This window comes from Poecile atricapillus, chromosome Z, assembly GCF_030490865.1.
Source record: "Poecile atricapillus isolate bPoeAtr1 chromosome Z, bPoeAtr1.hap1, whole genome shotgun sequence".
Classification (NCBI taxonomy): Eukaryota; Metazoa; Chordata; class Aves; order Passeriformes; family Paridae; genus Poecile; species Poecile atricapillus.
Window position 1 is genome coordinate 24,951,337 of NC_081289.1, and position 27,102 is coordinate 24,978,438.

At 43.3% G+C, this 27,102-nt stretch overlaps 1 protein-coding gene across 20 annotated transcripts in view; it reads right to left on the reverse strand.

Annotated features, from left to right (window-relative positions):
• Window positions 1-27,102, reverse strand: part of LOC131573783 (RNA binding protein fox-1 homolog 2) — a 171,194-nt gene that overhangs the window by 123,553 nt on the left and 20,539 nt on the right. For 18 of the 20 annotated variants that reach the window (XR_009276244.1, XR_009276245.1, XR_009276246.1 and 15 more), the window contains exon 2: window positions 12,059-12,109. The exons of the other annotated variants lie outside the window; for them this stretch is intronic. Coding sequence is in view for 6 of the 18 variants with exons in the window: in XM_058828026.1 (XP_058684009.1) it covers window positions 12,059-12,109 (51 nt within the window). In the remaining 12 variants the exon portion in view is untranslated. The remainder of the gene's footprint in view (window positions 1-12,058; window positions 12,110-27,102) is intronic. 20 annotated transcript variants of the gene reach the window in all.

The window sequence follows — 27,102 nt, forward strand, 5'->3', positions numbered from 1 at the left end:
TATTGCATCCTAGGTCCTATGCAATATTACCTGAATACAAATATAATCAATATATAAATCTAATATATAATCAAATATAAATCTGAATCCATTTTATCTGAACCCAAATATAAGCTCTGAAGTGTAACCACACCATCTGATAAGTATTGTAACTGCTAGAGAAGCTATTCCCTTGGATAACAAAGCGACAATATATTAAATTATTCCCTGTTCCCAAATTTCCAGAAAGCAACAGTGACCAGAACAATCTTTTTTCATCCTTGTATGACCTGAAGAATGCAGGTTCCCTTTCAGATAAAGGCCTTGCTATGGTTATCTAATGCTAATGTCACTACAAACTGGATTAGAGACACCCAGAAACCTCAAAATTCGTACACAGATAGTCAGCTGCATCCGAAGTCTAAGTCTGAAGGAAATCAAATGCTCCAAATTGTGCTTAATGTAGTTAAATTTGCCCTTTAGGTAGGATAAACCAGTAAGAACATATTACACAGTGATTAGATTAATTCTTGAGTGAAATTCAGATGGCTGGCTCTATCTGTCTATTTCAAATTATTTCAGAGACGATCATTTTTCTTGTTCTCTGCTCCGCAGCAACAGCTGCTCAAAACAGCAGTTCTCTGTCTGGGGTGAAGTTGACAGCAACTGGGGACAACGTTGCTGTCAGAGTTCAGCTCCCAGTTCTGAAATGCCATTCTACTGGAAATACCAAGGAGCCTAAATCTGGCTACATATACCACGGGATGTAAAATATCTCTATCTCAGCTTTCAACAGAAAGCTCAAGTCTCATGACATTTACTCCTTTGGCCCCTGTCAGTCTTCCTCCAGACCCTGCAAAGGATCAGAGCTAGCTGCCATAAATGGCTGGAAAACAAGATGTTGTTCTCCAAGCACTTGGAAATGGGCAGCACTGTTTTAGCTTAGAGAGACCATGGCAAGGAGCCAGGGTGACAGGTGCCCTAGAAATAAAGATGAGGATCAAACTGTTGCCAACGTTAGCCGCTGCTGTCCTCCTGACCTGTAAGAAAGAGTAGCCCATGCTCTCCAGGTGTAGCAGGAACAATGGACTAGAAAACACAAAGATGTTTTTGCTGATAATACCTGAAGTGTCTCCTCAACAAAACCAGCTACAAAGGAATTTCAATGGGTCTCATTAGATGCAATCCTATTGCTAAATATTTATTGGGCCTGGCAGCAAGCCAGCTTGGTGCTGCTGTGACATCAGAGCGCAGCTTCTTGAAATCCAGAGGTACCAAGAGTTAAAAACACAGATTCCTCCTAAAACACCATGAGCTACAAACCTCTTGTGTGGGCAGCAGCAGCAGTAACTAAATTCACTCCCCAACAATTGGCTGGCCTTTGGAAACAGAGGTGGGAAGAGACAGGTTATGGGGGACTGCTCACCCTCAGCCGCAAGTAAATAGCAGCACAGCATCTGCTGAGGTTTTCAGTCAGAATCCATGAGACAGTTCTCATCATTTTATCGACAGCCTCTGGAGACAGCAGCCTCTGACCTTTATCAGGAAGAGCACCCTTGTCCTCTAATCACAGACTTCCTGGAAAACACAATCTAGCTGGCAATTAATACAGAATGGACGGGGGGGCAAAAAAAGCCTCCTAACATCAAATTACCACTGCAAGATTTTTTTTTTAAATACATCCCCACCAAAACACAGAATTCAAGCACATTCCCACAACCTATTTCATTCCCACAAGCATTATTTAACAGTTTATACTAAAAAGATTTTTTTCACCTCTCCTTCCATGAAAAAACCTGCCCCTTCCCCCCACCCCTTCCGCCCCCCCCCAGTCTTGCTTTGCAAATGTTGCCTGCAGCAGCACAGCATCTTGCTGTGAGAGCTTCAGCACAGGGGTGCAGAGCATGACCTGGGCAGAATTACATGTGCCATTTCCACTGGGAAATCTAAGAGACTTATTAAGCCAGGACAGTGCCGATTAATCTACTAATGGAATGAATCAAAAGTGTGTTCCTGGCCCCTTCCCTTTCACATCCAAAACCTCGGGGGAGCTGAAACCATCTGGTAAATGCCTGCTCTGAGCAACATTATGCTACTGCTGGAAATAGCTCTCCCTTAATACTAAGAAGAATGAAACCATCTTCCATCCACCAGGTATTCTCAGGAGCATCTGCGCAGCTCACTGAGGTAGGCTGCTTGCACACAGCATCCTTCCCCAGCCAACGCAGAGCTGCTCACTCACCATGCAGGAGAAGTCAGCAGAACAGAAAGCAATCCCATTCATTTACTCGGGGTCCCACTGACGCAGCCGGCACAGGCAGGGTGCAGAAGCAGTTGCTGTACTTGGGGTAAGGCTCAGGCAGCACAGGCTGCCCTCCCACAGCAGATCTCAGCTGCAGGCAGGCAGAAGCACGCTCCCTGCCCAGCCCGAGGAAATGCTCCTCCTGAATCCTCTCAGTCCTTTCTTCATGCAGGTAGGGTAGTAAGGATGGGTTTGTTTATGTTAATTAAAGAAAAATATTAATAATAATCTCTCTTCTAAACATTTTTATAATGGAAATCTGACCAGAGAGCTTAAAGGGAAATCAAAATATCAGACCAATCCAAGGTTCATACATAGTAGATATTATTACTGTGAGACAGAGTGAAGGACTGACTCAGAGATGCTGAATACCCTGCACCATTTGAGTAATAAGCAAGCTCAGGAAGAAACAGAGCTGAGACAGCTGTCACAAAGAAAGGATCTTGGGCACTTTTAAGATCATATAGGAGCAGAGGAACCTCCTACCTTACAATTTAGACACACACAAAAAAAACCCAAGAAAAACAGAGAAAGAGCAGTCATGTTGCTGTAGAATAATGTCAGTGATAACAACTGGCTTTTGACTGTCACAAAATAACTCAAATACAGGGCAGGAGAGACAAGAGGTCCTCCATGCTCAGAGAAGGCACAGAGCATGTTTAGACAAACATCCATCAGGAATTGCCTAACTTGTTATTACACACTCCTAGAAACTGGAACTCTGATCCCTTAAATTACCCTTCCACTATTTCACTACATTGAATCAGAAAATGTTGGTTTACTCCACAATATTCCATTTAAGCCTTTCTTGATACCAATTAAGCTGTCTTCAATGGACACAGTAAATAATCAATCCCCATCCTCCATATTTTCTACTCTGTCTTTTTTAAAGGAAGGAACAAGGTTGGTATTTTCCTACTATGTCAGGTTCTCTGAGCCTCGTTTTTCTTGTTCTTTCCTGGAATTTTTCCAGATTTCATCTGCGTACATCCTGAAGTGCTTAAAGTAGGTACAGTGCTCCACTTGCTGTACTAAGCTGCAAAGAATAACTGTCTTCTGCAGTTACTTGACACACCTGGAAATGTATTCCACATTTTCAAGACCACAAAAACCAGCATCACATACTCAGTTTGTTATCTCCTATTACCCCAGATCTTTCCTTGTGTATTAGTGCTTAGCCAGTTAGTCTCCATTTTATATTGCATATACAGTTTCTTTTGTTAATACAGCTTGGTTTTGTTTAATTTCACATTGTTGGATTTCAGGGCATTTCTGCAATTTACTGCGATCTTTCCAGCTTCTAATCCTACCTTCCAAACACTGCCAGTCCCTGCACATACATATTTTAAGTCGCTGTTTTATGATCCTCAATTTTGATGAGCAGTAGAGAACAGCAGAGCAGCAAAACCAGACCATGTTAGGACTCCAGATCAGACACACACACACACACAGAAAAGCAGGACATAATTGCTCCACATACGGTTTTCCAATGAGGCATTCAGCCCCTTCTTAATTTCACCTTTCATTTGTCTAGTTTATGTAAAGGTCATGTGAGACTATGTCCAAAGCCAGTAGCTTTCTCTGTCTGCCAGGCCTGCTGCCATGTCAAACGAAAAAACTAAATTGATCTGACATGATTAGCCCTTAAAAATTAGCAATGTATGTCTGCTGTTGGCTTAATTTCCTGTAGTAAAGGATCTGACCATAAGCATCTGATCTTTTTCAGCATCTTTCCACATTCTGTAACTACACCAACCAATTGAATTTCTCTGGATCTCTAGCCGCCTTTTAAAAAAATTAAGATGTGAGAATAGTATTTTTTCACATACATGCTCTTCTTTCACTTGAAAGCTGTGAGATTTCATGACGTGTATGAAACTGGAGAAAACCCACCACTGCAGCACAAAGGAGAAGGCCACCTTCCACCGTGCCCTCTGAGCAGCAGCAGTGCTGGGCAGCAGCCTTCCCTCTGGAAGAAACCAGCTCGGGCCAGGAAAGCCTGCAGAGTACCTACTTAGGCTCCCCTCTGAAAACAAATCTATTATGAGCGCTCCTCCTCCTACACCCCCACCCTGGATGTTGCTTCTGCTCACAGATCAAAGATTTTTGTGGAAACCTTTTGTCACCACCAAACGCCAGCACAGGTCGCATGAAAGGGCCCTCTCCCCATCCTTCTAAACACAACTTCCCTCGCCCAGAAGAGGCGTTCCAGAAACAGCCCCAATGGCTCGCAGAGGCCGAGCCGCGTGTGTCCGTGGCTGCGGCAGGCTGTGCCGTGCCGTGCCGTGCCGTGCCGCCCGAGGCGGCGGGCCCGGGCCGCGGGCGGGGCGGGGCGGGGCGGGCAGCGCTGGCCGTGAGCCGGCTGCCCTCTCCCGGCAGCGCAGCGCCAGCGCCGCCCGGCCCCGCGGGCCACCCCCGCCAGCACGGCTCGGCAATAGAGGCCAGAGACGAGGCTTCCAAGAGCACGGCTTGTCCGTCAGCAACGCGCTGCGGCACCTTTGGCTACCTAAAAATAACAGCTGCACAGCGGTTTACAAAAAATTAAAATCTATATGTATGTGTGTGCACTGAGGATCCCAAGTTCCCACTCACCCGAGAGCTTAAAAAGCACCTCCGTTTCAAGTTAGTGATGTAGGGAAGAACTTTTTCCCCACAAAAAACACCTAAAGCATGGACTTGTTGCCACAGGATGCTGTGGATGCCAAAGGTTTAGACAGGCTCCGAAACCATTTAGAGAAATTCAATAAAGAAAAAAAAAATCTATCACAGGTGACTTTAAAAAAGAATAAAAATCTATAGCCAGGAAATCCCAAAGCCACAGGATTGCTTCAAGAGCACAGCAGAGGGGAAGTATCACCGAATCTTGGCGCTGCTCCCTCTGTTTTAAGTACTTGCTATTAGACCCTGTCAAAGCCAGAACACTGGAAGGCAGAGACCTTCTGTCTGACCTGGAATAGCTGCTTTCATGCCCTCAATAGGATATCGTAGCTATCAACAGGCCGTTTTCTCTGCACCATTTGGTTTTAGTCCTACAACCGATCCAGACTACTTCTAACACACATGCTACACTCTGGCGTAATCATTCAGAAGGGAAAATCTAAACAAGATGCTGTCCCTGCTGCCAAAGGAACTAAGGGGCTTGGGAACCTCCAAGACAGACATGGAGTAACACTCATATGGTCATCAGAGGAGAAAAAGTGGTCTCCCGGTACTCTCTCAAGGATGACTCACATCCCCACTCCTTAACCCTTAAACAGAGATGAGAATGATGCTTGAATCAGAGGACCCAAACATGAAAGGAATTTGTATTACATCATCCAAGCCCATTTCCTGCCAACGCCTTACAACGCCAGAGCTTTGGCCGGACTATTCATCAGCAAGGTATTTGTTACTTCCCTTGAATAGCTGTTTATAGGGCTTAAGGAGCTTACTTCGAGGAAGTCTTTCCATGTACCTGAATTAGGTGCACTCCTTAACTATTTCTTCTCTTACAACTTTTTTCCACGTGGTTACTTATTATCTTTTGCTATTGATTATGAGAAAGGCATGCACTGGCATGGAGTTCACTGGATGTGTTTATGGAAGGTATTCAGGGCTCTGCATGGAAAGGATTCCGTGCCTTGTATTCAGAAATTAGAAAGGCAGCAGACATGAGGGAAGAGGGGAATAAATATACAGCCAGAGTGATCTACTTGCAAGACTCATGTCAACTGCAAGACATCATCCTTCCTGTATTATTTAAGAGGTTTGCTAGGAAATAAGCTAAACAAAGGAAAGGAGACATTTGGGGGAATGTGGCCAATATAAGCACAGAGACTTGGTTCAGAGTGAAATTTCAGAATTGGTTTATAACCAAGCTAACCTATTTGGTGGTTTATGTCTTACAACTGTTTTTTTAATCCCACTTATTGTATCTTTCCTGCAGCTTCTCAAGGATATAGTCTGGGTTTGAGAAAACAAGGAACCACTTCTTCATGCTTCAAGTGATCTAGCAAGATAACTTCAAGCAAGATCTGATCAGGACAGTTCTGGATTCAAGGGAGATGTATCACCAGATTAGTCTCAGTGGATCTTGCTTTTCCAACTCATTCTTAACTGTTTAAACTTCAATCTGTAACCAACTCCTCCTTCAGTTTTTAGCTTAACATTCTGTTCTTTATTTTCCTTCTCACATATCACAGTTTACATTGTTTTAACTCTCTTCACTCTCTCAAAATGTTTTTACCTTCTGAATGTACAGAGTTTTAAGTAGCGTCTGATGCAATCTGGTAAAGGACTTCTCAAGTTCCTTCCTCCTGCAATGTTAAATGGCTTTCCATAATCACACCTGAACTGGCCCAAACTCTCCATAGCTTTGAGAAGCAGTAACATCCCAGCAGCTCTCTCACTAAACACTCTTGAACCCCTTTGTGTGCAGCTGCCTCACAGATGCTTCTCATCTCCTGAATAAATTGGACATTTTTTCCCAGACTACATTCTCAGAAATGAAGCTCATTATTTTCTGTGGGACACTGCAGTTAGGTCAGTAATAGAATATCCCGTCAGTCCTGCCTAGGACACTGTGGAAATGTTTCACTGCTTGCCTGAAGAGAGGCTGTAGAAGCCAGGACACAGCAGATTTGGCAGACTTATTCTAATCCACCTAATTTTAAACATAAAGAAAGCACTTAGAGCAGTTTTCCCTCATTAGCTTGGTCCCATCCCAAATTTTGGGTTGACTGCTTTCAAGCCAAGAGGGACTCCTCAAAAGTACCAGGAACAACAAGCCTGGTCCTCTCCATTTTATATGGAGGATCTCAGAAGCTTCCTGATCTTTGTCTTGGCAATGTACTCACAGAGTATGGTGTTAAAACTTTATTTGAGCCTCTCTAGAACCTCTCCCTGCTCCTGAGTTTAAAAATTTGTATTAAATGCACTTTTCAAATGACGAGTGTAAGCAACAAACAACCCAAAACCACACAAACCGTGCTCCTTTCTAGCTCCTGGATAGCTTAACACTTCCACTGTCATTACCTCACAGGTTACAGAGCCACATAACATACACATGGAAAGGTTTATTTTCATGGACAGTTACTAGGAGGAAAAGAAATTAAAAACTAAAACCTTTCAGGAAGACTACTTAGATTTGAACTTTGAGACAGGGAGTCTTTGTTACAAAACTGACCAAGCAGGGCACTAAAGAGACTGTGGTTGGTGCTATCATGGTACAAGTGAAAACAAACAAGTGACCAAACCATTTTCCTCCAGGATGACATTTTTATTTGCCTCATGGCAAGAGCATCTCAAGTCTGTTGGTACTAAATCAAGAGATTTTTTGGGTGGATATCCCAATCAGTGTTGGGCCACCTAGATGCTAATCAAGTTGTGGCAATATTCCTAAATTCACACTTCATCCACATAATGGAGAAGAGGGAAATAGGTGAAGGATAAGTGAAGGAGTTTCAGCTGAGAAAGGACAGGTTTCCCCCTATGAACCCCGTTGAGATCCCTGCTGCTTGCTGCCAAGAGACCACCAATGAGCAGCAGTGCCTCTGTGCAGGCAGCTCCAACAGGAAGCCTGGTGACCTGCTGTCCTGCCTCCCCACGTGAGCCCTCACCCACCCTTCACATCTCAGGATGAAGGTCTTCCTTGCCAAACTACCCACATCAGAAGGGACTGGGCAAAGAAAACAAATAGGGAGGAAAAAAAAAGCAATGGGGAGGCTTCCTGTTCTCAGAGGCTGCCACCAGTGCTGTTCAGTTTCCCCTCACCAGCTTGCGGCCCCCCAGGGAAGGCAGCGCACACATCCGCCTGGAGCCTGCGATGCCCCGTCAGATATTCCAATGCAGCAAGTGAGTAAAGACCCTGGGGAAAAGGCCGACAATTGGAGATGATTTAACAGCATTTCACCTTAAGCTTGAACTCAAAACTGAGAGGATACTGATAAAGCTGTTCCTAGCAGTTGCCATAGGCACCCACTACCTTGGGCTGCAGCCTCATCTACATACAGGAGAACAACAGGTCAGGGCTGGTGAGTGCTCAGATGGAAAACAAGCCACCGAAATTAAGCTGTTGAAGGAAGTGTCACTTGTGATAGGTAATGGTTTCCACCACATTAGCACCAAGCCAATGGCCCAGTTTGATTTAAGAATTGTACTTAGGGAAGTACAAGCTTTTAAAAGAGGCTTCAAACCAATATCCTAACCCGTTGTGATAGCTGAGGATCACTTTCCATAACAGAAGAGGTATAATAGCTCTAACATCCTGACCCAGTTCTGGTGTGTGAAATTACCTCCTGCTTCCATAAACTCTCTCTCCTCCTCTCTTCCCACCAGTAGCAGCAAAACAAGGTGTTCTTGCTCATTTTGCTTCCTGTTGGGGAACAAAATTATTCTGTGCAGCTGCAAAATTCTGCCACAGAAGTGCCAGTATTTGGCACTCTAACAAATCGCAGATATCATGTCTAATAAATTTGGACATGAAAAGCACTAGAGCAATATAATATAGGTCTTGTCTATATAAAAAAATTAAGCTGGCACAGTTAGCATGGAACAGCCTTCTGGAAGGAGAATATGTATTCTTGATGAGTTTGTCTGTATGTAAAAGCTGTATCAGTATAGCTGTACCAGTCATTTTCCATGTTGAGACCAACTCAAAGTACCTCAGAGCTGTTTGTCACAGCTTGGGAAATGAAGCAAGGAAGTCTTGGTTCACTGCCTGTTAGGCAGGCGCTTGCATTACAAAAAAAGAAATACCATTTTGTTGGCAGACCTAACAGAGGGATGAAAAACTGAATAGTCCCCAGGGAATAAGCTCTCCTCAGCAAAAGACCTGGTTGTCATCTCAGTTAGCAATGTTACACTATGTTACACCAATGTTCCCTCATTTTCCTCTTACCAGGAGCTTTGTCCCTGCCATCAGCCTAGCTCTGGGAAAAGGAAGGGTATCCTGCCACTCCTGAACGTTCACTAGGCATCCACAGAGCAAACCTTGAATTCTGACAACAGTTCCACATAGCTCTCAAGCTCCTTACAGGACTGTAACATAGATGCAGTAGTGCAACTCCTTGGCAAAAGAAAGCCTCTTTTTAGGAAAACTCATACAATAATGATTTAGCACACATGCTCCCCAGGTCCTATCACCACAAAAAGTCCAGCAAGCCAGCACTCAAGCAGGGCAGGTGAGGAACAAGGGGGCTGCACAACAACACAGAGCTTTGGGTTATCATAAAGCGATCATACAAGACCAGGATTCTGAGATAAAGAGCCTCAACATGAACCCATCTCATTTGTTTCAGTACTGCTACCCATGCATGATGACAAGAGAATACTTAAATACTTGGGAAAAGATACAAAATAAACTCTGTTCTGGAGACCTAAGCATTCCCAAATGGCCAAAGTGAGGACTCAAACCAATCACACATTTTCACTGTCAGGAATAAAAACCCCAATAATCCGGAACATCTGGGTATGATTTAACCACTAGAGGGTGTAAAAACAGCACAGTGAAAGGTTTGCAGCCAGAAATTAACCGCATTCAGAGCCTGAAGGAACGAAAAAGGCATTCAAACAAGTGAAGGAGGAGTAGGAGACTACATAAAGTGAAAGAAAGGGCTAGTCACAATCTGACTACTGTGGTCACAGGATGAAAAGCCCTAAAAATAAGCTCTCCTTTGCTATTTCTCCTTAAGAAAACAGTGGGGGGAAAAAAACCCACAGTACAAGTACTTACAGTAAAGAAGAACAATGGGGAAGAGCACGATACACTGACTTACCCTCATCAGCTCGAATCAAGCTCCGAATTTGAGGAAATCCAACACAACTGCTCCTGTATCTCAGCAATTCCTTTGTTACAGGGTGAGGACCCCCTACACATATTCCCCACACCACTTCCTCCTTTTGCAGTGCAAAAAGGCAGGTGATAGATAAGCCATTGCTGATTCTCCCACACCAGCCCCAGCCTGTGGCAACAGAAGACTTCTTTTTCTGCTGCTATCAAGTTAGAGGCTTGCAATCAGATTAGCTAAAAGCCTTGAAACCTCATTAGTGAAAACCAGATCTGAATTTAAGCTGCTTCAGGGACACAAGCAAGACAGAAGAACAAATACTTACTACAGACCAAAATGTCGTAGAGAGCAGGAAGAAAAAAAACAAAACAAACGAAAACCATCCAAAAAATATTTTTACAAGCATTTGCTAAATGAAAACACAAAAGTTAAACTGCAGCTGTTTGTTCTCCAAGAAAATTCCATAAAGCTCTCTGCCATCCAAAATACATGCACACACTTGCTAACACTCATTACTCCCTGTGCTCACCCACATAAAGTTCCCCAGGGCTGTCCAGGCTATAATTCTCATTTCACACACTGGCTGTAGTACAGCTTCCCATGCCCATCTCTGCTGATCTGGCAACCAGCCAGCAATAGCAGTTCTGGACTTTCAAATCAGAAGAGTTCTTATGGGATGAGAAAGAGGAAACCTGTGAAGTGGGATATATTGGTAGGTATCAAAACACCCTAAAACTCCCCAAAATAGGCAGGTAAAGTGAAGCACCAAAATAGGGTACAAAAGGTGCTACCACAAGGGGAAAGCCAAAAGCAGCTATAAACCATTTTAAGGATCTGACTGGTTCTGCCTAGCTTACCTCACTTAGCCTAGACAGAGTAGGAACACAATTCTCACAGCATCCCAGTGTGTAGTATTTATTTGTGCTAGTTAGCAGTTATATATCCCAGAAGACATTCTGAATAATTTCCTCCTATAAACTTATACACACATACCAAGCACCAAAGATTTAAGCTCTTCAGTTGCTGAGGCTGCACTATGCTGCACTTCCTTCATAAAAACATCTCCCATTAAGCTGTTATTACATATACCCAGACCTCATCAAGAGATGATGAAAATCGCTTTCTTTATATAGCAGTACCTGAGAGTATTAAAGAATTTGATTTTGGTTTTGTTATTTGCACATTACTGAAATGTGCTGCATTATTGATTTTCCGTGCATATTAATTTCCTGCTACACCGGTTCATACTCTGCTTTGCAGTAGCACTGCAGAACACTGAAAAAACCTTCATTCTCAAAAGGGAGATTTAATGTGTGACAGTTGTATGTTACAACCATTAAATTTCATTTGTTCCAAAGCATCTCCTCCTTCTATCGTACAAATTCATCAACTGGGATTTCTCTGTCTTCTGTCAGGAGGCAAGAGAACGCTTACAGATGCAGAGCACTGAACAGTGTCATTTTTACTGCTGTAGGAGAGCATCCTGAATAAGAGCAAGGAGCAGGGGCCCTCCAGGACTTGAAAGGAATGCAAGACAAGTTCACAGATATTAGAAACAACCCAATAGGATGTGTCATTCCCTAGTCCACCAGCAAAGCAGACTCTCACAAAAACTCAGTGTTGTTTTGCTCCCCAGATGCCAGAATTACAGCAATAAGTATAAAACAGGGCCAAGCATGTACTGGCACTGAACATCTACATTCATTAACACTGAGGAGATAGAGGGGGAGCTTAGGACAGAGATCCTAAGCTGTGACATTTTTAAGAATCAAGAATTTCCTGAGCTGTTGGTAATGTGGATGATATTTAACCCCTTACCAGGCGCCTTGCCACATACTGCTGGAAGCCATAAAAACCCATTCAATTAATCACATATGTCTCCATAAACAATCCACAATAGAACAAAACTATTTCCACTCCATAACATGAGAGCCAGGAAGCTGTCAGACAAAACACCCCTAAGCGTACAGAGATGCACGGACACATGCATTTACTGCAATCAGACACTTACTTGATTGTCTCTTGCTGGATATCCATGATAACTTGAAGTCAGAGGCTCGTTCTGCAAGACAAGAAAACAAAGAGCAAAGGTAGGGGTTACAAGGAATAGAAAGCAAGAAAATATAGGCCTGTCTTAACTCAGCCAAAGACAAGAACCTGCATGAAATGGGGGAAGAACGAGCTAAAGTATTCTGCCAACTTCCTTTTTTCCATGTATGCCAATACACCTAAAATTTATTTTCAACTGCATATGCCAAATTGTGTAGAAGAAAAGAAAAAAAAAAATCAAAGCCATAAAATAAGCATAAACTAATCCTACTCTACCCTCCGTAATATCAGTTATGTATAATTTTGGTCCTTTTCCAAAATTTTTTTATTTGCAAACACATTTACTATCATGAAAACTGAACAAAACAGAACATAAAATTACAGACGCTATGATGCACCTCGTCCAGTCTTGAAGAAATGCTTCCCTAAACATCAGCTGTAAATGTGTCATATTTTTCCTTTTCAAAACTATATTAATAGTTTAATATGAACTTAAAAAGCAGTCAATGTAACTTCAAACACCCCAGTAAGCCTGTGCAATACCTCAACACTCCCAGCAGGAAATCAATCCTCTAGGCCTTATTTCTTCAGCTCAGAAGGGGCTCTGAGCCTACACATTTTGTGATATTGGCAGCTCCATCATCCTGCTCTGCAGGAATATATGAACCTCCAACATTTCTGGAATTTCTCCATTCCCAGAAAAATTCCCAGACCCATCTCTATTTTAGCAGTGCAGTGGGGATTAAGATAACATAATACTTCCTAAATGTTTATTTCTGTTTCTTAATGTATTTTTGGTTCCTCTCCCTCCAACACATCCTCTTTGGAATGGGGAAAGGGCACTCACACACCTCAGGCATGCATCTTCCTGTCTGAGCAGAGGATAAACTAAACTAGACAAAGTCTGTATCAATTCCACCCTGGTACTCCTGTGCATTCGCAAGCAACTCCCAGAAGAATGCTAGGAGGAGGAGAAGGAGGAGGAGGAAAGGAAAGGAAACAGCCACCCTCCACAATCACTTTTTAAGTCTATCTCCTGTTATGAATTATGAGGAGGAACTCTAAGTCAGCCCTGTACTTTCTCCAGCAGCTCTTGGGGAAGGAGAGGAGGGAGAGAGAGGCCCTGACAAAACACAGCAAAATAATCTCAAATTGTCAAAAGCAAATAAATACATTATGGGCATGAAGCTGACTGAGATGTACAATCATTGTTGGGAAAGAGATTTTTGTTGAGATGTTTTAGGTTTTGTGCTTGGGACATTTGAGTGAAAGGCCAGCTCCTACCAAAGAGAGGTCTACTACCCTACACAAGGCATGTGGCCACTGGCACAATTTCAGTTTACACAAAACACTTTAATGCAATTCTTGCTGAAAAGCAAGGTGCTAAATATTTCAGTGCAGAGACTAGCAATGCTATTTAGAGTTTGTATCCATCCTCCCTCTCTTCCTCTTTACTTCAATCCTGCCCAGGGGATTCTCTGTGGAAACCTGCCAGGAAACATTCACCCTCTCCTCATGCTCTCATGCTACAGTAGCATGCACAGTATGAAAGCTTCAAGGACAACAAAACTTTTGGCAGCCAATTTTTGGGGATTAACAGTAATTAATTAGGCTGGCCACCGTGTGAGTACATTCTTCTCAAATACCAACACAGCCAGAAAGCAGGTTAAGCACAAAACTCTACAAACGATTCAGAAACAGAAGGAAAGATAGAAGTTGGAAGAAGCAAATGGAGACCCTCAACTACAGCACCACTCAAAGCTTTCAGGTTTTAACTATGAACTTAAGTAAGAAAAAACAGCACCATGATGAAAACACATGGTTAGTCTTTTTCTCCCCCAGTGTAAGTACACCTTAAAAGCACTGTGATTGTTTATCCCACAAACTACAGTTTACCAATGCATGTCTAAATACCATAAACATCCACCCTGTACCAAGACAGATGGTCTTCTATTCCAGGCATGCTTTTAACAGTACTTATACACACACCTGCAAGGTCAGTATCTCAGACAAGTTCCTGTGCAAGCCTCTCTCAACACCCTGAAAACCAGAAGGATTTCCACACAGAGAATAAGGAATTAATGGGCAAGCTGCCCTTACAGATACTAAAGATAAGGGCAGTGAATGCAAGTTGAAAGTTATAAGAAAGGAAAACAAAATTGTTAGTTTCAGGATGATGTTCTACACATAAGGGACTAGTAAGAGGGACTGTCATCATGAGGCTGTGGCAGAAAAGAGACAGAACTGAACTTTATGAGATTTCCTGAAATCAAAGAACCTGTAATCCAAGAAACCACATCTAGAAACAGAACAGTTTCGAGTAGAATCAAATCACAAAAGTGTGAAGACAAAGATGACTACAGAGATCTGAGGACAGCCCACAGCACGTAAGAAACCAGAAAGAAACAAGAAAAATTGAATGGCGGGGGAAATGCCACACATCCCACAATCCACGCTTTATTTTTTGGAAGACAAACCTCACAGAATATGCAGGCTAAAAATGTCCGAGAGATATGGCTGCATCAGGAGGTAAAAGGAGAGGTGAAAGAGCATTACATTAGTGAGAGTTCCAAGATAGCAGAGGTTAGAAAGAGGGCAGCAGCTGGAGCATTAAGGTCACAAAAAGGCCAAAGATATCTCTTTGCCTTTCATACAGCAATGCTACCACCAAGTACTGGACTCTTTGCAAAATCCCCGCTGTGCGTATCATTGCTCTAATTGAACTTAACTCTCCAAGAGAAGGCAGGAAGCGCCTAGGGAAACCGTCTCCTGCCAATAATCTCCAGTGCTGGCAATTTTACAGGTCACTAATGGTGAATCTGGGGCCTGCTGCATGATTATTCCATACGGAGTTGGCCTTTGTTGAAAACTAAACAGAGCAAGAAGTGAAAGCGTTAAACTCCTGCAACTGGAACAGCACAGCCCAGCAACATCCCGACAGAAAACCCCTGCTAGGCAATCCAAGGCAGCAGAGGATGGGGATACAGCTCAATCTCCTCTTCTGACTGCACAAAACAAAACTAATCTCACAAAATGGAAGTGAGAAAGAAAGAGGGAAGGTTTGACACATAAGTACCCACCACAAACAGAGGGAACCTGCCTGCTGGCAGCAGCCCGATGGGAGAGGGATTCCCCAGATAACTCCATCTCTTTTGCACAGCTCCCTCCTGCCAATTACATTCTCTTTCAATGCCAACATGCAACTAGACATTCATAAAGAAATTGAGTTAGGTGACACTAGCCTGCAAAATCAAATCAAACTGCCACTGAGATATTTCATTACTTTGTTTACCACTGAAAGGCATTTCTCAGGTACTGCAATTTGCTCTAGAGTAGGGAGAATAAAACTAGAAGCTAATACCATAAATCAGCTTTCTGCAACACATATTGGGATTTTATTCAAACCATATGGATGACCTCACACATGGGCTTCGACACTTCCATAGGATATGTGACCATTGTGGCTGTACCCCAGTGAAAGCCTCTGTGCAGGCCAACTAGATTTGACAGGATAAAAGTCACAACTCAGTAAAATCCACTAAGTCTTTTCCACCCCTTTATTTCAAAGTTTTCCCATTCTTTAATTTCCCAGCCTTGCTAACACAAGACCTCTTCCACTGGCACTTGCAGTAGTAAGGTCTGCCACAAACTGCAAGTCACCGGTACTGCCTCAGGTCAGAAGATAAACTCAGCACAGTCATTTGCAGACGACTGAAGCTCAAAGCAGATGCTTCTGCCAGAGCAGAACAGCCAGGCTTCAGAATTTTGGGGGTTTTTGATACCTATCAACTCAAAAAATTCTAAGAGCTGCTGAATTACACACATCTTAAAAACATAAGGAACTGTGAATAAACCAAGATGCCATTAAGAAGTGATCATCTCTGCTGGCACTAGCTTATGAAAGGCCTCAAAGGACTGGAATAAAGTGATTCCTCTAGGGAAACATCACAGCTCTAACACATAATGGAAAGTCTGAAAGTCCTTCTACACATTTCTTAAAATTAAAAATAAATTTTAGCTTAAAAATTCAATAATCCTATTTTTGGACTAACCTGACCCCAGAATGAATCAATTTTACATCACAACTTGCCATTTTGCCAGATGCAACAATCCCTGATCAGCAACTGTTTCCTGACAGCTGAATTAAACCCAAAGTCTGTAGACTGAAACTTTGCTCGTATGAACCATTAGCTTAGCGAATTCATCCGCATTTCTCCCAGCCGGAAAATCAATTCTGCTGAATCCCAGCTTCAGCTTGAAGTGCTGAGTCCTTTCCATTGCAAAGATAATCTCAGAAACATGACCAAGCAATCTCTTCTCTGGATCTGCAGCATTCCTGCTTTCATGACAACGCCAGGAAAAGTGGAGTGAAGTTAATGTAGTCCTTTCAAGTTCCATAACCACCCGCTGGGTGGTTATGAACAGCAGCAGCAAAACTCACAGGAACAGCTCATCTGTCTCTGCTCTGGCTGCCCCCAACAGCTACGGGTGGTGCAGCAGCCTGGTGGCTTGGAAAGAAGTGACAAGGGAGAGTCCCTGCACCAGAAAGCCAGAAACCTTGGACTACACAGAGCAATGAAAAAAAAAGCAACAAGAAATTACTTGTTCCTCCCAAAAGCAAAATGGGATTTTGAAGTGATGAGATAGCACAAGCTACACATTTATCAGAGACTTGTACTAGACAAACAGAAGCCGCTTTTTTAGAGCACAGTGAATAAGATGTTCACAATAAGAAAAAAAAAAAAAGGCTGAAAACACTGGCTATGAAGCTATTAATCTGAAAGTGACAGTAGTGAAAAAGTAAAGATCGTGAGCCAGGCAGAAATCTCAATGCTGTTCATCACAGCCCAGTGGTTTCACCATCTTTTTTGTTTTACTTCTTGCATACAGGAAAGACAGAAACTCTGTGCTGGGGAAAGGCAAGGTGGGTGGGGGGATTGTCTTGAAAAAGGCTTTCTAGTACTTAACTATGGGAGAGCACTGCTAAAACTGTAAATGCCTTGATCTTATTATCAGTTGCTAAGAAAGTAAGCAACTCTTAATCAGGTCCTTACTTGCACAAATTATTGCATATAAACAAAAAGGAAATAACCATTTCTCTGTCCAAATGTATCTGATGCATTCAGTCTGCCTTCTCAATTGTGTGTGCTGTCTGCTACCCCAAATTGTCTTTGGATAAAATTAATGGGGAAAGTAGCATCTAAGGGTGAATTGCCAATTATTAATGAAAAACTGAACTAAGTAGTTTTTAAATGGATCTTGATGTCACCCTTCTCCCTCGATACTTATCCTAATTTGATATACAGCTCTTGCTAATCACTCTGCAGCACCAATAACTGTGTCTATAGTATAGGACGCTTCCCTTCAGCTGTCTTCACTTTCAATTAAACTTGCTTCATGGCTTTGGCTGTTTTCCACATGTGCAGACGTCATCTAGCAAAGACCTTCCACTTATTTGCTTCCTTGTTAGTGCCCTGACATCAACAACCTGTACAATTTGCTGGATGCAAGTAGCAGGACTTACATTCTAGTTTTCACCCGCTTCTCACCCACCCACCCCCCTGCTCCCTCATTTTTTTAAGTGTATTTGGGGCCTACGAGCTTGAGATTTTGAAAAAAAGCCACCACACCAAGTACACTGTGCAGGGCCGCCCTTGATGGCTGGGAAGAATGCGGGCTAGCACAGGCCTGGCTTCCGACACCCATCCCAATGACTGAGACCACTTCTTGAGGGAGGGAAAAGCAGGGCTGCAGCTGCCAGCGCAGGGCTCTGGCTGTGGGGACCCACAGGAGAAGAGAAGCGCCCACGAGTTCCCTGCTCTGCAGCCCAGTAGAGGCCAGGACAGAGGCTCATCCGGCCCCTCTTCCTTCCTGGAATTCTGGCCCCGTTGCTGCAGCGACAGCAGCCTCCGGCCTAAGCCCCCCCCACCCCGCTCCAGGCTTCCCCATATCCTAAAAATACCGTGTTTTCCGCAGGAGGACAGACAGAGCAGGAGAGCTGCCGTGCCGCCGTGTCCCCGGTGCCTCAGAGGGCTCCAGGGAACGCAGCTCCCACCTGCAGCCTCTCACCCACTCCAGCCCCACAGCATGAAGGGGTCCCTGTCCTGGGTGTCCGCTCCAGCCTCCCAGCTCCACCAAGGGGGACACCCAGCTCTGTAGCAGGGACATGGCAGGCACAGCCCCGTGGAGCCCAGAGCCCCCTGTGGTCATCCGCGCGGCCATCGGGAAGGGGCAGGAGCCCGGCAGAGCCCAGCTGGAGGGAGGCCAGGCCTGCCAGAGGCTCCCCGGGCGGGAAGCCCAGTGACACAGTAAAGACAAGAAAGGAAAGTGATGTCAGATTAATAAAAATAGTCTCCTGCCCTGACCAGAGTTTGAATAGTTTGGAGCAGTTGGCTAGGGAAGGTGCTCAGACAGAACAGGTTAACTTTGGGATGGCTGCATCCCTGTTGAAGAGAGCCCCAGTGATGCCACCCAAACGTGTCAGTGCAATTTTCTGTATTTTGAAATATGTATTTTCTTAACTCAAATCTCCAGGTGCTTCTTTTTTGTGAAACTATATGTATACAATAGGAAGAATAACTGATTGGCATAGCAGAGGCTGTAGAATGGAATACAGACAAATACACAACTGACCAAACCACACAGAAAAGTTTAAATACTTTCAGGTCTGTTAAAATATTCATGATGCAACAAGTTTACAAATACATGCTCAGGCTTTAAGCTGATGGTGTCAATATGAAGTTACGGTACAGATATCTAATGCCGCAGAGAAGGGGAATTTTCATATAAAAAAAGCACTTCAACAGCTAAAATTGAAGTATTTTACATTTATTCTTTATAACAATGCTGATTCTTCCCTGACTTTTTCCAAATAATGGAAGTAGCTCTCTGGTCAGAAGCAGGCCTTCCCCCAGCTAGGTTTTTCATTTCCCAGATCAGCCAATGGATGTTTCCAGTCACTCAAATAGATGAGATTTCATTGATTTAGTGTAATTTAAATGTACAAAATGCACACTTTCTTTGGACTACATATGGTAGCATCCTCATCCTGCTCCAGGCATAAAGAGAATATAGTCTGACTCTGCTGGTCCATGACCTACAGTGGCAACAATAGATCCAGTGCAAGTTAAAGCCCCTGGGAATACTGTGCACTGTGTGACGTCTGTGATCCAGCAAATACAAGGACACTCTGCATGCACAGAAGTCAATAGCACAAAATATTGATTTCCCTCCTCTTTTACTAAGCAGAAGCATTTTAAAATGGCAGTTCATCTTCATTTGTACTCTTACTCAACAGAAACAGGACAGGGCTCATAACACAACTCTAAAATCCAGCACTGGGGGCACCTTTGGATGCCATAATTGTTACATGGGGCTGAGGAAGCATTTCACACATAATTTACACTAAGCCAACTCATTATAGGGCAACATGCTCATGGCATGAAAATCTGGCTTGCTCAAACATGATGAATACAAGCTTTCACAAGGTGAAGAGGAGTACAGAGTTTTGCTTTAGTAGATGGCTTCACTGTTCTGTTTTCTTAAAAAACAGGATGGAGAATACAGGAGAGAACAGGACGAGAGATCCATGACACCATGGATCCAGAAGGGAAGTCAGTTGATCACAAACTTCTTGGCTGATTTTACAAATATTCACAGGCTGTTGCTCAAAGGCTACAAAGAAACAAGAGTACTCCTACTTTGCAAACGAAATTATAGTTGTCATATTACCTTCAGAAGAAAAAAGCTGAAGCTAATTTGTCAGCTGGGCGTGAAGAGGCTGTGATATAAAATTAAATCTGCCTTGCTCTAAGGGAAATTGGCACAAAAAAGAGATAGAGGTTCAACAGCACACAACTCTGACAAAATCATACTGTATACTAAGTGCTGCAGGCAAATAGGTGTAAGAGAAATTTTTTGTGCCCTGGACACACTGTCCTGATTGCATAAGCTGCCCTACATAGTTACAGAAATTATTTTCCCAGGTTCACATTACAAACCACCTTCCCTTTCCCCAAAGACACAAATCGTTCAAGCAGTTTAGCCAAATGCAGTTGCATCTCTGGAACACTGCAAGTGCCCACAGCCAGCTTGAGAAAGAAGAGAAGTGAAGTGGGCAAGCTGATGGGCTGGAGCTCTAATGGCAAGGGGTTAAAAAGCCTGGAGGAGGGAGAAAGCAGAGGGCCTGGGGCAGCCTGCCTCAGCAGCCAGGGCTGTTTCTGATTAAGCCTGCAGGGTTGTGGAGCTGCACAGGAAGCGCCGGGGGGCTGGGGGTCTCAGAGCCGCCATCCCAAACACACTAGAAATCTTTGTGTTCCAGCAGCACCATCTGGAAACTGTTAGAGAGAAACAACTCCCAGGCCTTCCTTCGCAAAATAGAAAGAAAAGAAAATAAATCCACTCTTAAGACCATTAAGTCTGGCCTCTTCATCCCCCTCCTGGAAAGCTCCTCTCCCTGCAACAGCAGGGAACAAAAGAGCATGTCTAAAAGGGAATGAACCCCGTCTTGTGCTTCTGCAAGAGCAACTTGCACAGCATGGCAGCTCCCTCTGCTTACAAGGGACACCCTAAAGTGCATCACAATGCAGAGCACTAATTTCACCTAATATGATCAACTTGGGGAAAACATGGACAGCAAGTCATTCTGCAGCTAGAATATCCCCAAATGGGAGCTGTGCACACTCAGGGATACCCTGAATTCCAGCCCCTGGAATCTGCCATTTTTCTGCCATAAATCATCACACAGATTTGAGAGAACCCACTCCAGCAGAGACGAGTATTCCAGACACACACAAAAGATTTAATTCTGCTCTTAAGGGGACAGAAGGACCATGATGCAAAGCACATCATCATGGTGATGGCTCCCCTACTGCCTCAGAGGTACCAAGGATGAGAAGGGCAACAGAGTCTGATCCAGCCATTTCAATCCCTAGGCTCCTTCTAATAAGGGAACAGCCTCTTAGTGCCTCAGCACATGTTCTGAAGACAAAGAGGGTATCTGTCTCCAAAGTGCCATTCACCAGTATTTTAAAAGGGAAAAGTAGAGGTCATGACTGTTTAATATTACCAGAATAAATCCTCATGTAATAATTTATTAGAGAGTCACTCCCCTTGTAAGGTTTGCTATCTCCATGAAAAAATAAAACCTGCTTTTACCCTTCCCTCTTTGCTTTACTTTTATTCATCTCTCACACACACATCAGTATTTTTCAGGGTTTTTCTTCTAATGAGACACCAGAGTGGTACGCATTTGCCGACAAAAATATAGAGAAGTATCAAAACAAAATCAAAGCTAACCTTTCAACATCCCAATTAAGCAATTCCATATGAAAAGTAATGAGTGATTCCTGCTATAACACAATGCTATTCCACTACAGAAAACACACCTTTGCCTTTCTTTTTACATCTACCCTGTAGCTGACTGCCACCTTCTTATGGGCCACAGACAGGGAGAATGGGATGTGGCCACATGCCAAACCTCTCTATAACCAGAGTGCAATTTATAAAAGTAATAATAAAAAATAAATTCCTAAAATAACAGGTTTTCTAAGCCATTAACCACGGACTCCTTGGAATCCACTTGTGCTATACAAACCTCCTCACTGCTCATGCAAAGCTCTTGCTAAACATGATTGCCCTGAGTATACCTGCATGGTAGCTGTGGTCACACCTCCCTACTGCAAAGCATATGAAAAAAGTGAAATCCTGCCTAAGCTGCCAGAAATACCCAGCCTAGACAAACTGCACAGGATGGCAGGCTATAGCTGATGTCCCAACCTAGGCAAATAACTTATGCAGGAGGGATGAAGCATTTCCATGCAAGCAGTAGTCACAGCTAGAACACCATTAAAACAAGGGAAAAAGGAACACTTATCAAAGGATCTCCTTCCCTCACAGAGGAGGAACACCTCCTCTCTGGAAGAGTTTTAAGTACATGTTTTGTTTCAAAATTTTAAGAAAAAGGAACAAAAAGTTGGGAGATGGCTCTGCAAAGAGAGGAAGATACAAAACAAGCACCATCCACCTGTTATGGGGGCCAAACCAGACATTTGCGGTAAGTTACTGTTTCCATTTTGCAGGGAAGCAAGGTAAGCCTCTCTGAAGACTTTTCTAAGAAAGATCATACTACTATGGAAAGCAAAATGAACCAGAGAGGTATCTGCAAGCGGTCCGAATTATTCAGTTTGGTCCAGATAGGCATGCTAGCCCTGCCTGTAAGGAATAGATGCTGCTACTTGTATTCATCCCAGAACAGACTTAATGTATTAATGGAAAAATGAAGTGAGAGACTTCCAGCAGTTTCAGGTACTGGATATTCTTATACATCCTGTGTGTAAATACAGCCATCAACAGTAAAAATAAGATTGCAATTAAAGGGCATGAGCTCATAGGAAGAAATTTGGCCTGTGAAAGGTCAAGACAAGTGCCAGAGAGCTTTGTGGTGACTGCAGTAATAAAGCCCCAGGCTGCTGCACCCCAGGAACCTCGGAGACTTCAATATCTCTGTCTGTCAACCAGGCAGGAGACAGACATTGTTCTTTCCTGCACCATCCTACATGCCTCCAATGTATTTCTCTCTTTTTACAAGCTTTAGGTTTAGTTAAAATCCAGGAAGTCCTCAGGAACAGCATACAAACTCCTCACAGAGCCTCAGTTCCACTCTATTGTCTTTATGGATAGCCTGAAGCCACTGGAAAAAGACCCATGCTCCCCTCCAGGAGGTCTCAAAACCCCTGGATTGCACATTCCTGCCAGCATCACACAAAAGCATCAAAGCCCCCTCCCTTCCCTGCCTGCAAGACAATGTAATAAACAAGTCGGTGGAACTAACCCAAACTAGTTCCTCGTGGATTTGTACTCTCTGCCCCCTGACTGTTTCCCATTCCAGCCTCCTGCAGCTATAACCACAGCCCCCATCACCATGCTCTGCTATGGTCGCTCTGGGCAAACGGGAGCAAACGCCATGGCGTGGCCAGACCAATCATCCAGCTGCTGCACATGGAGTGTATAACCCACAAGTCCTGACCGCCTTGCCTTCCGTGTCTGCATCTCTCCCACCCCATCACCATTTTCCACAAAGCTTTTAGGAAGGCAATAGCATTACAATTCCTCCAGCTTTAAAATGGAATTGAAATTACCACTTGGTTTGTAAGTGTGCAAGTGTGGGCAAGGATTGTCATAGCAGATTCACCTAAAGCTTGTTTCCTTTACAATTTAGTCTAAAAACCTCTCCTGTGTGCAATCCCTGGAGACTTCTTTGCATTAAGAAGTAACATTTCCCTCCCTGAGCCTGCAGATGAAATACAGAACAAAAGAGATCTAAAAGCATTGGGCTCCTGAAATTATAGCATCATGTATCTTCCTATGCAGCACACTCAGATGAAGGAAACAAAAAAGGGAGCCACCCTCCCACTGAACACAAAAACATCTTGAATTCAGTACGGAAAAACTGGCAGTGTAGCAAACCTCTGAGCTGGAGCAGACCTAAGGCACTGTGGCAAATAGCAGAGGAGAGGGCCAGTCAAATCTTAAAACCCTGCCAAAGCACCATTTGGTTCTTTTTGTTTTATTTCTCAAGGTTTCTTTGTAAATATAGCCAACATTTTTAGTCAAAGCTCTAGACAATTGCAGTCCTACAAATTCAGTTCTACTTACTCCTTCCTTCTGCACATTGCTCAACCCAAGTATAAAGGGATTAAATCTCAAACTCCCTTCAGCTAGACAGCAATACAAACCTTTTAAGAGTATGCGTTTTACAGCCAGATTAAGCCAACCTCAAAAATCACTGTACCAACAAAGTAAATCACTGGTTTTTTTCCTCTCTAGTTCCCAAGTGTGCATCCCTACTTCACCTCTTGCATGCGCAGTAGGGATCACAGAAGAAAACTGCAAGTCAGATCAGCCTGCTGATCCTCCTGGAAACTTATCCCTCAAAAAGGAGAAGGATTAGATTCACAAACAAAGGTGGTCGCTACAGGCCACGTAATCCCTAACACCTGTACATGGGAGGGTGCATGACCACATGGTTGGAGCCAGGGAGAAAGAAAGGCTTCTCTTTCAAAGAAAGCATATTTTCCCATCAGCTTAAACCAACTCCAGCAATGAGAACTTTGCTGACAAGATTCCTCCTTAGAAATTATCAGTCCTTGACCTCTTGCATTTCAGAGCCTTTTACACAGGCATCTAAAACAATGCTTTAGGAGTCAGAATTTTTACTCCCTTGAAGAACCGATCATCAGAAACATCAAGCAATCATCTGAAGCAGCAGAAGAAATTAATGGTGTCATCACATTTCGTGGCTCTCCTTCTTCATGCCAAAACATCTCAAGTACTGTATGGCCTAACCAGATACAGGTGATGTTGGCTCATACTTTGCTCCTTTCTCCCTCAGAAGCAAGGAGCAACACAAGTCTGCTGCTGTTGCTTCACCAGAGACTGGAGCTGCTTAAGTGAGTTTTCATGAGCAAAGTGGTGCTCTAAGGACAGCAGCAATGAGTGCTCAAAACCAAGCTGTCATGCTTAGTCCGTTAATTTTGTCCAGGGCTGTGAGAATCCAGGAGGGAAAAGACATTTTCATCAACTAAATCTGTCTACTCTCGGTAGATATTTTTCAGATCAGTAATTGGAGATCTACAAAAACAAGTGCTAATACCTGTTTCCCCAGCTTTTCCCACTGCAAAAGCACTGCTCTTAGCTACAAGGCCCATCTACCACTGCCACAAACATGTCACAGATTTGACAAGACCAACTGCAGTACAGTAATTCTGGGGAGAATGTTGATGGTAGGATGAAGCATGTAGAAGACTTCATTAGTAGGCACACTAAAAGCATGCATAACTTTTAGTGTAACTTTAGTTTACTTTATACTTTTAGCTATAACTTTTCTTTCACAATAAGAATGTGAACAAAAAATCTTCAAAAACCAGTCTTGAAAGAGCATATATTGCTTTCACTCACAGGGACAGAAAAGAACAAAACATTGCTTAATGCATTACAAGAAAGCACCTAAATGATGACCACAGATGATAGATAAGGTTGTGTGTATATAAAAGATATATTTTTTGCATTTGTATTATACAAAGTTATATATGAACCTGACCAAAACTGAAACATAACAAACCCCTAACTTGCTAGGCAGCTACTGGCACCAATGGACATTTTGCAGCTCTAAAACTGACACAAAAAGGAAGAAAGCTCTAGGAGCATTCCTGAATTTGCAGTGTATCTTCCTAGTGCCAAAAACAAAGTCCTGAGGCACCAACACTACCACCTGTAGTGTAAAAATGTTTGTATCAAGATGAAGCTTGTAATCCTCCTGGGTGAAAAACTGCACCTCCCAAATCCCATCCCATGTGAAGACAGCATTGCATCAGTCAGAGTCTATTGAAAGATAACACTGGTGCCTGGAGGATTACTTGTGGCTTTAAAGCAGCAGCAGAGAAAGGAAAAAAAAATAATGGATACTGTAATTTCACATAGATGTAAGTGCTGATGAGAAAGCTGTTATCAGCCGCACAGAAAGACATTGTACAGATTCGGGACAGAAGGACTGAACACATGTAAATCACAGATTGAATTCTGTCCCCCACTGCTCTTCAATCAGAACAGGAAGATGAAAGAAAAAGACCAAAATCTGCTCCCTTCAGAAAACAGTCAAAAATCTCCAGGGGGAAGAAAAAAGAAGGAAGGAAGAAAAAGTTTTCCCTTTCTCCTGCTGCCGTTACTGAAGCAAATATGGCTATAAATGAGACTCTCCAAAACTTAGAACCTCTACTACACAAAGAGAACATAAAAGCATAGAGTCCCACACCTTGACGACAGGCAATTCTGGCTCTCCTGCATCCTGGAAGCCACATATTACAACCAGGCTTAGCTTCCAACTGACTACATGTAGACCTCACCATTTATGAGTCCCAGTTTGCCACCTTTTGTATTTACTTCTGGAGAGGCTGGATGCTTCTGCCACAGCAAAAATACATTTGCAAACCTTGTGTACTAATCAGGAAGTGCAGTCCTAGACTTTCTCTGGGTTGCTGCACAAAGGCTTCACACCTTTGCAACTTCATGTCTCCCACTCATCCAGCTTTAAAAGCAAGAGAAAGAAGCTTGTTTCAGACATTTCCCTCTCCTCTTCTAACAGGGAATAGTACACTTCTCCATTCCTGTATGTACAAAGGACAAAACAGACGACTCTATCCTTCATTCCCTTCCTTCTAGCCTTTTTAATTTAACAGCCAGTCAATGCTCATACAATTTGTGATTTGGGCTTTCCTGGGGCTTTTTTTGCTCCTTTTTCTCCACTGAATTACTCCGCTTTGTGCTGCAGAGAAGCCACAATACTGCAGCCACCACTTTAGAGGTAATGGCACACTCCATTGCTCCAGGCATAAGCGCCAAAGTGGGAAAAAGAAGGACAGCACATTGTTCCTCCCACATTACCCAACACAACCACACACTGCAAACTCTGGCCAGTGACTCTCAAAGACCGCCTTTGGCTGAGGGGACAGCATTCAGCAACAAAAGCTTTCCACGTCCCAGGAGAAAGGTGCACTACTCTGGCATCCAGCATTTGCACGGGTGTGAAAGGACTGGGTTTCTCTCTGGAAAGAAGCTCTGTTTTCTCCAGCATCTGTCAGACCCTGGGGACCCCTTAGCACTTTATCAAATGCTAGTCTCAGAGGTCTGTAACAGCACAGGATTAAAAAAAAAAAAAAAAAGCCCTTGTTACTTTGTACTCCATCACTTACATAACGCCTCTACTACAGAAACCAGTTCTTGAGGAAAATTATTGGTCACAATTCTGATTATTACACCTATTTTGCTCATCAGTTACACCACTCTTCAAATATCAGTGTAATTGCTAAAGGAAAAGTCAATCCATTGTCAAGGCTAATTTATTGGTCATAATCCAAAAGGAGATTCTGGACAAAGAGCACCAGACAAAGAAAGAGCCGATTTACATGATCCAATTAGAGGTGAAAAAACACTCCTCTGTGCAGCCAGGAG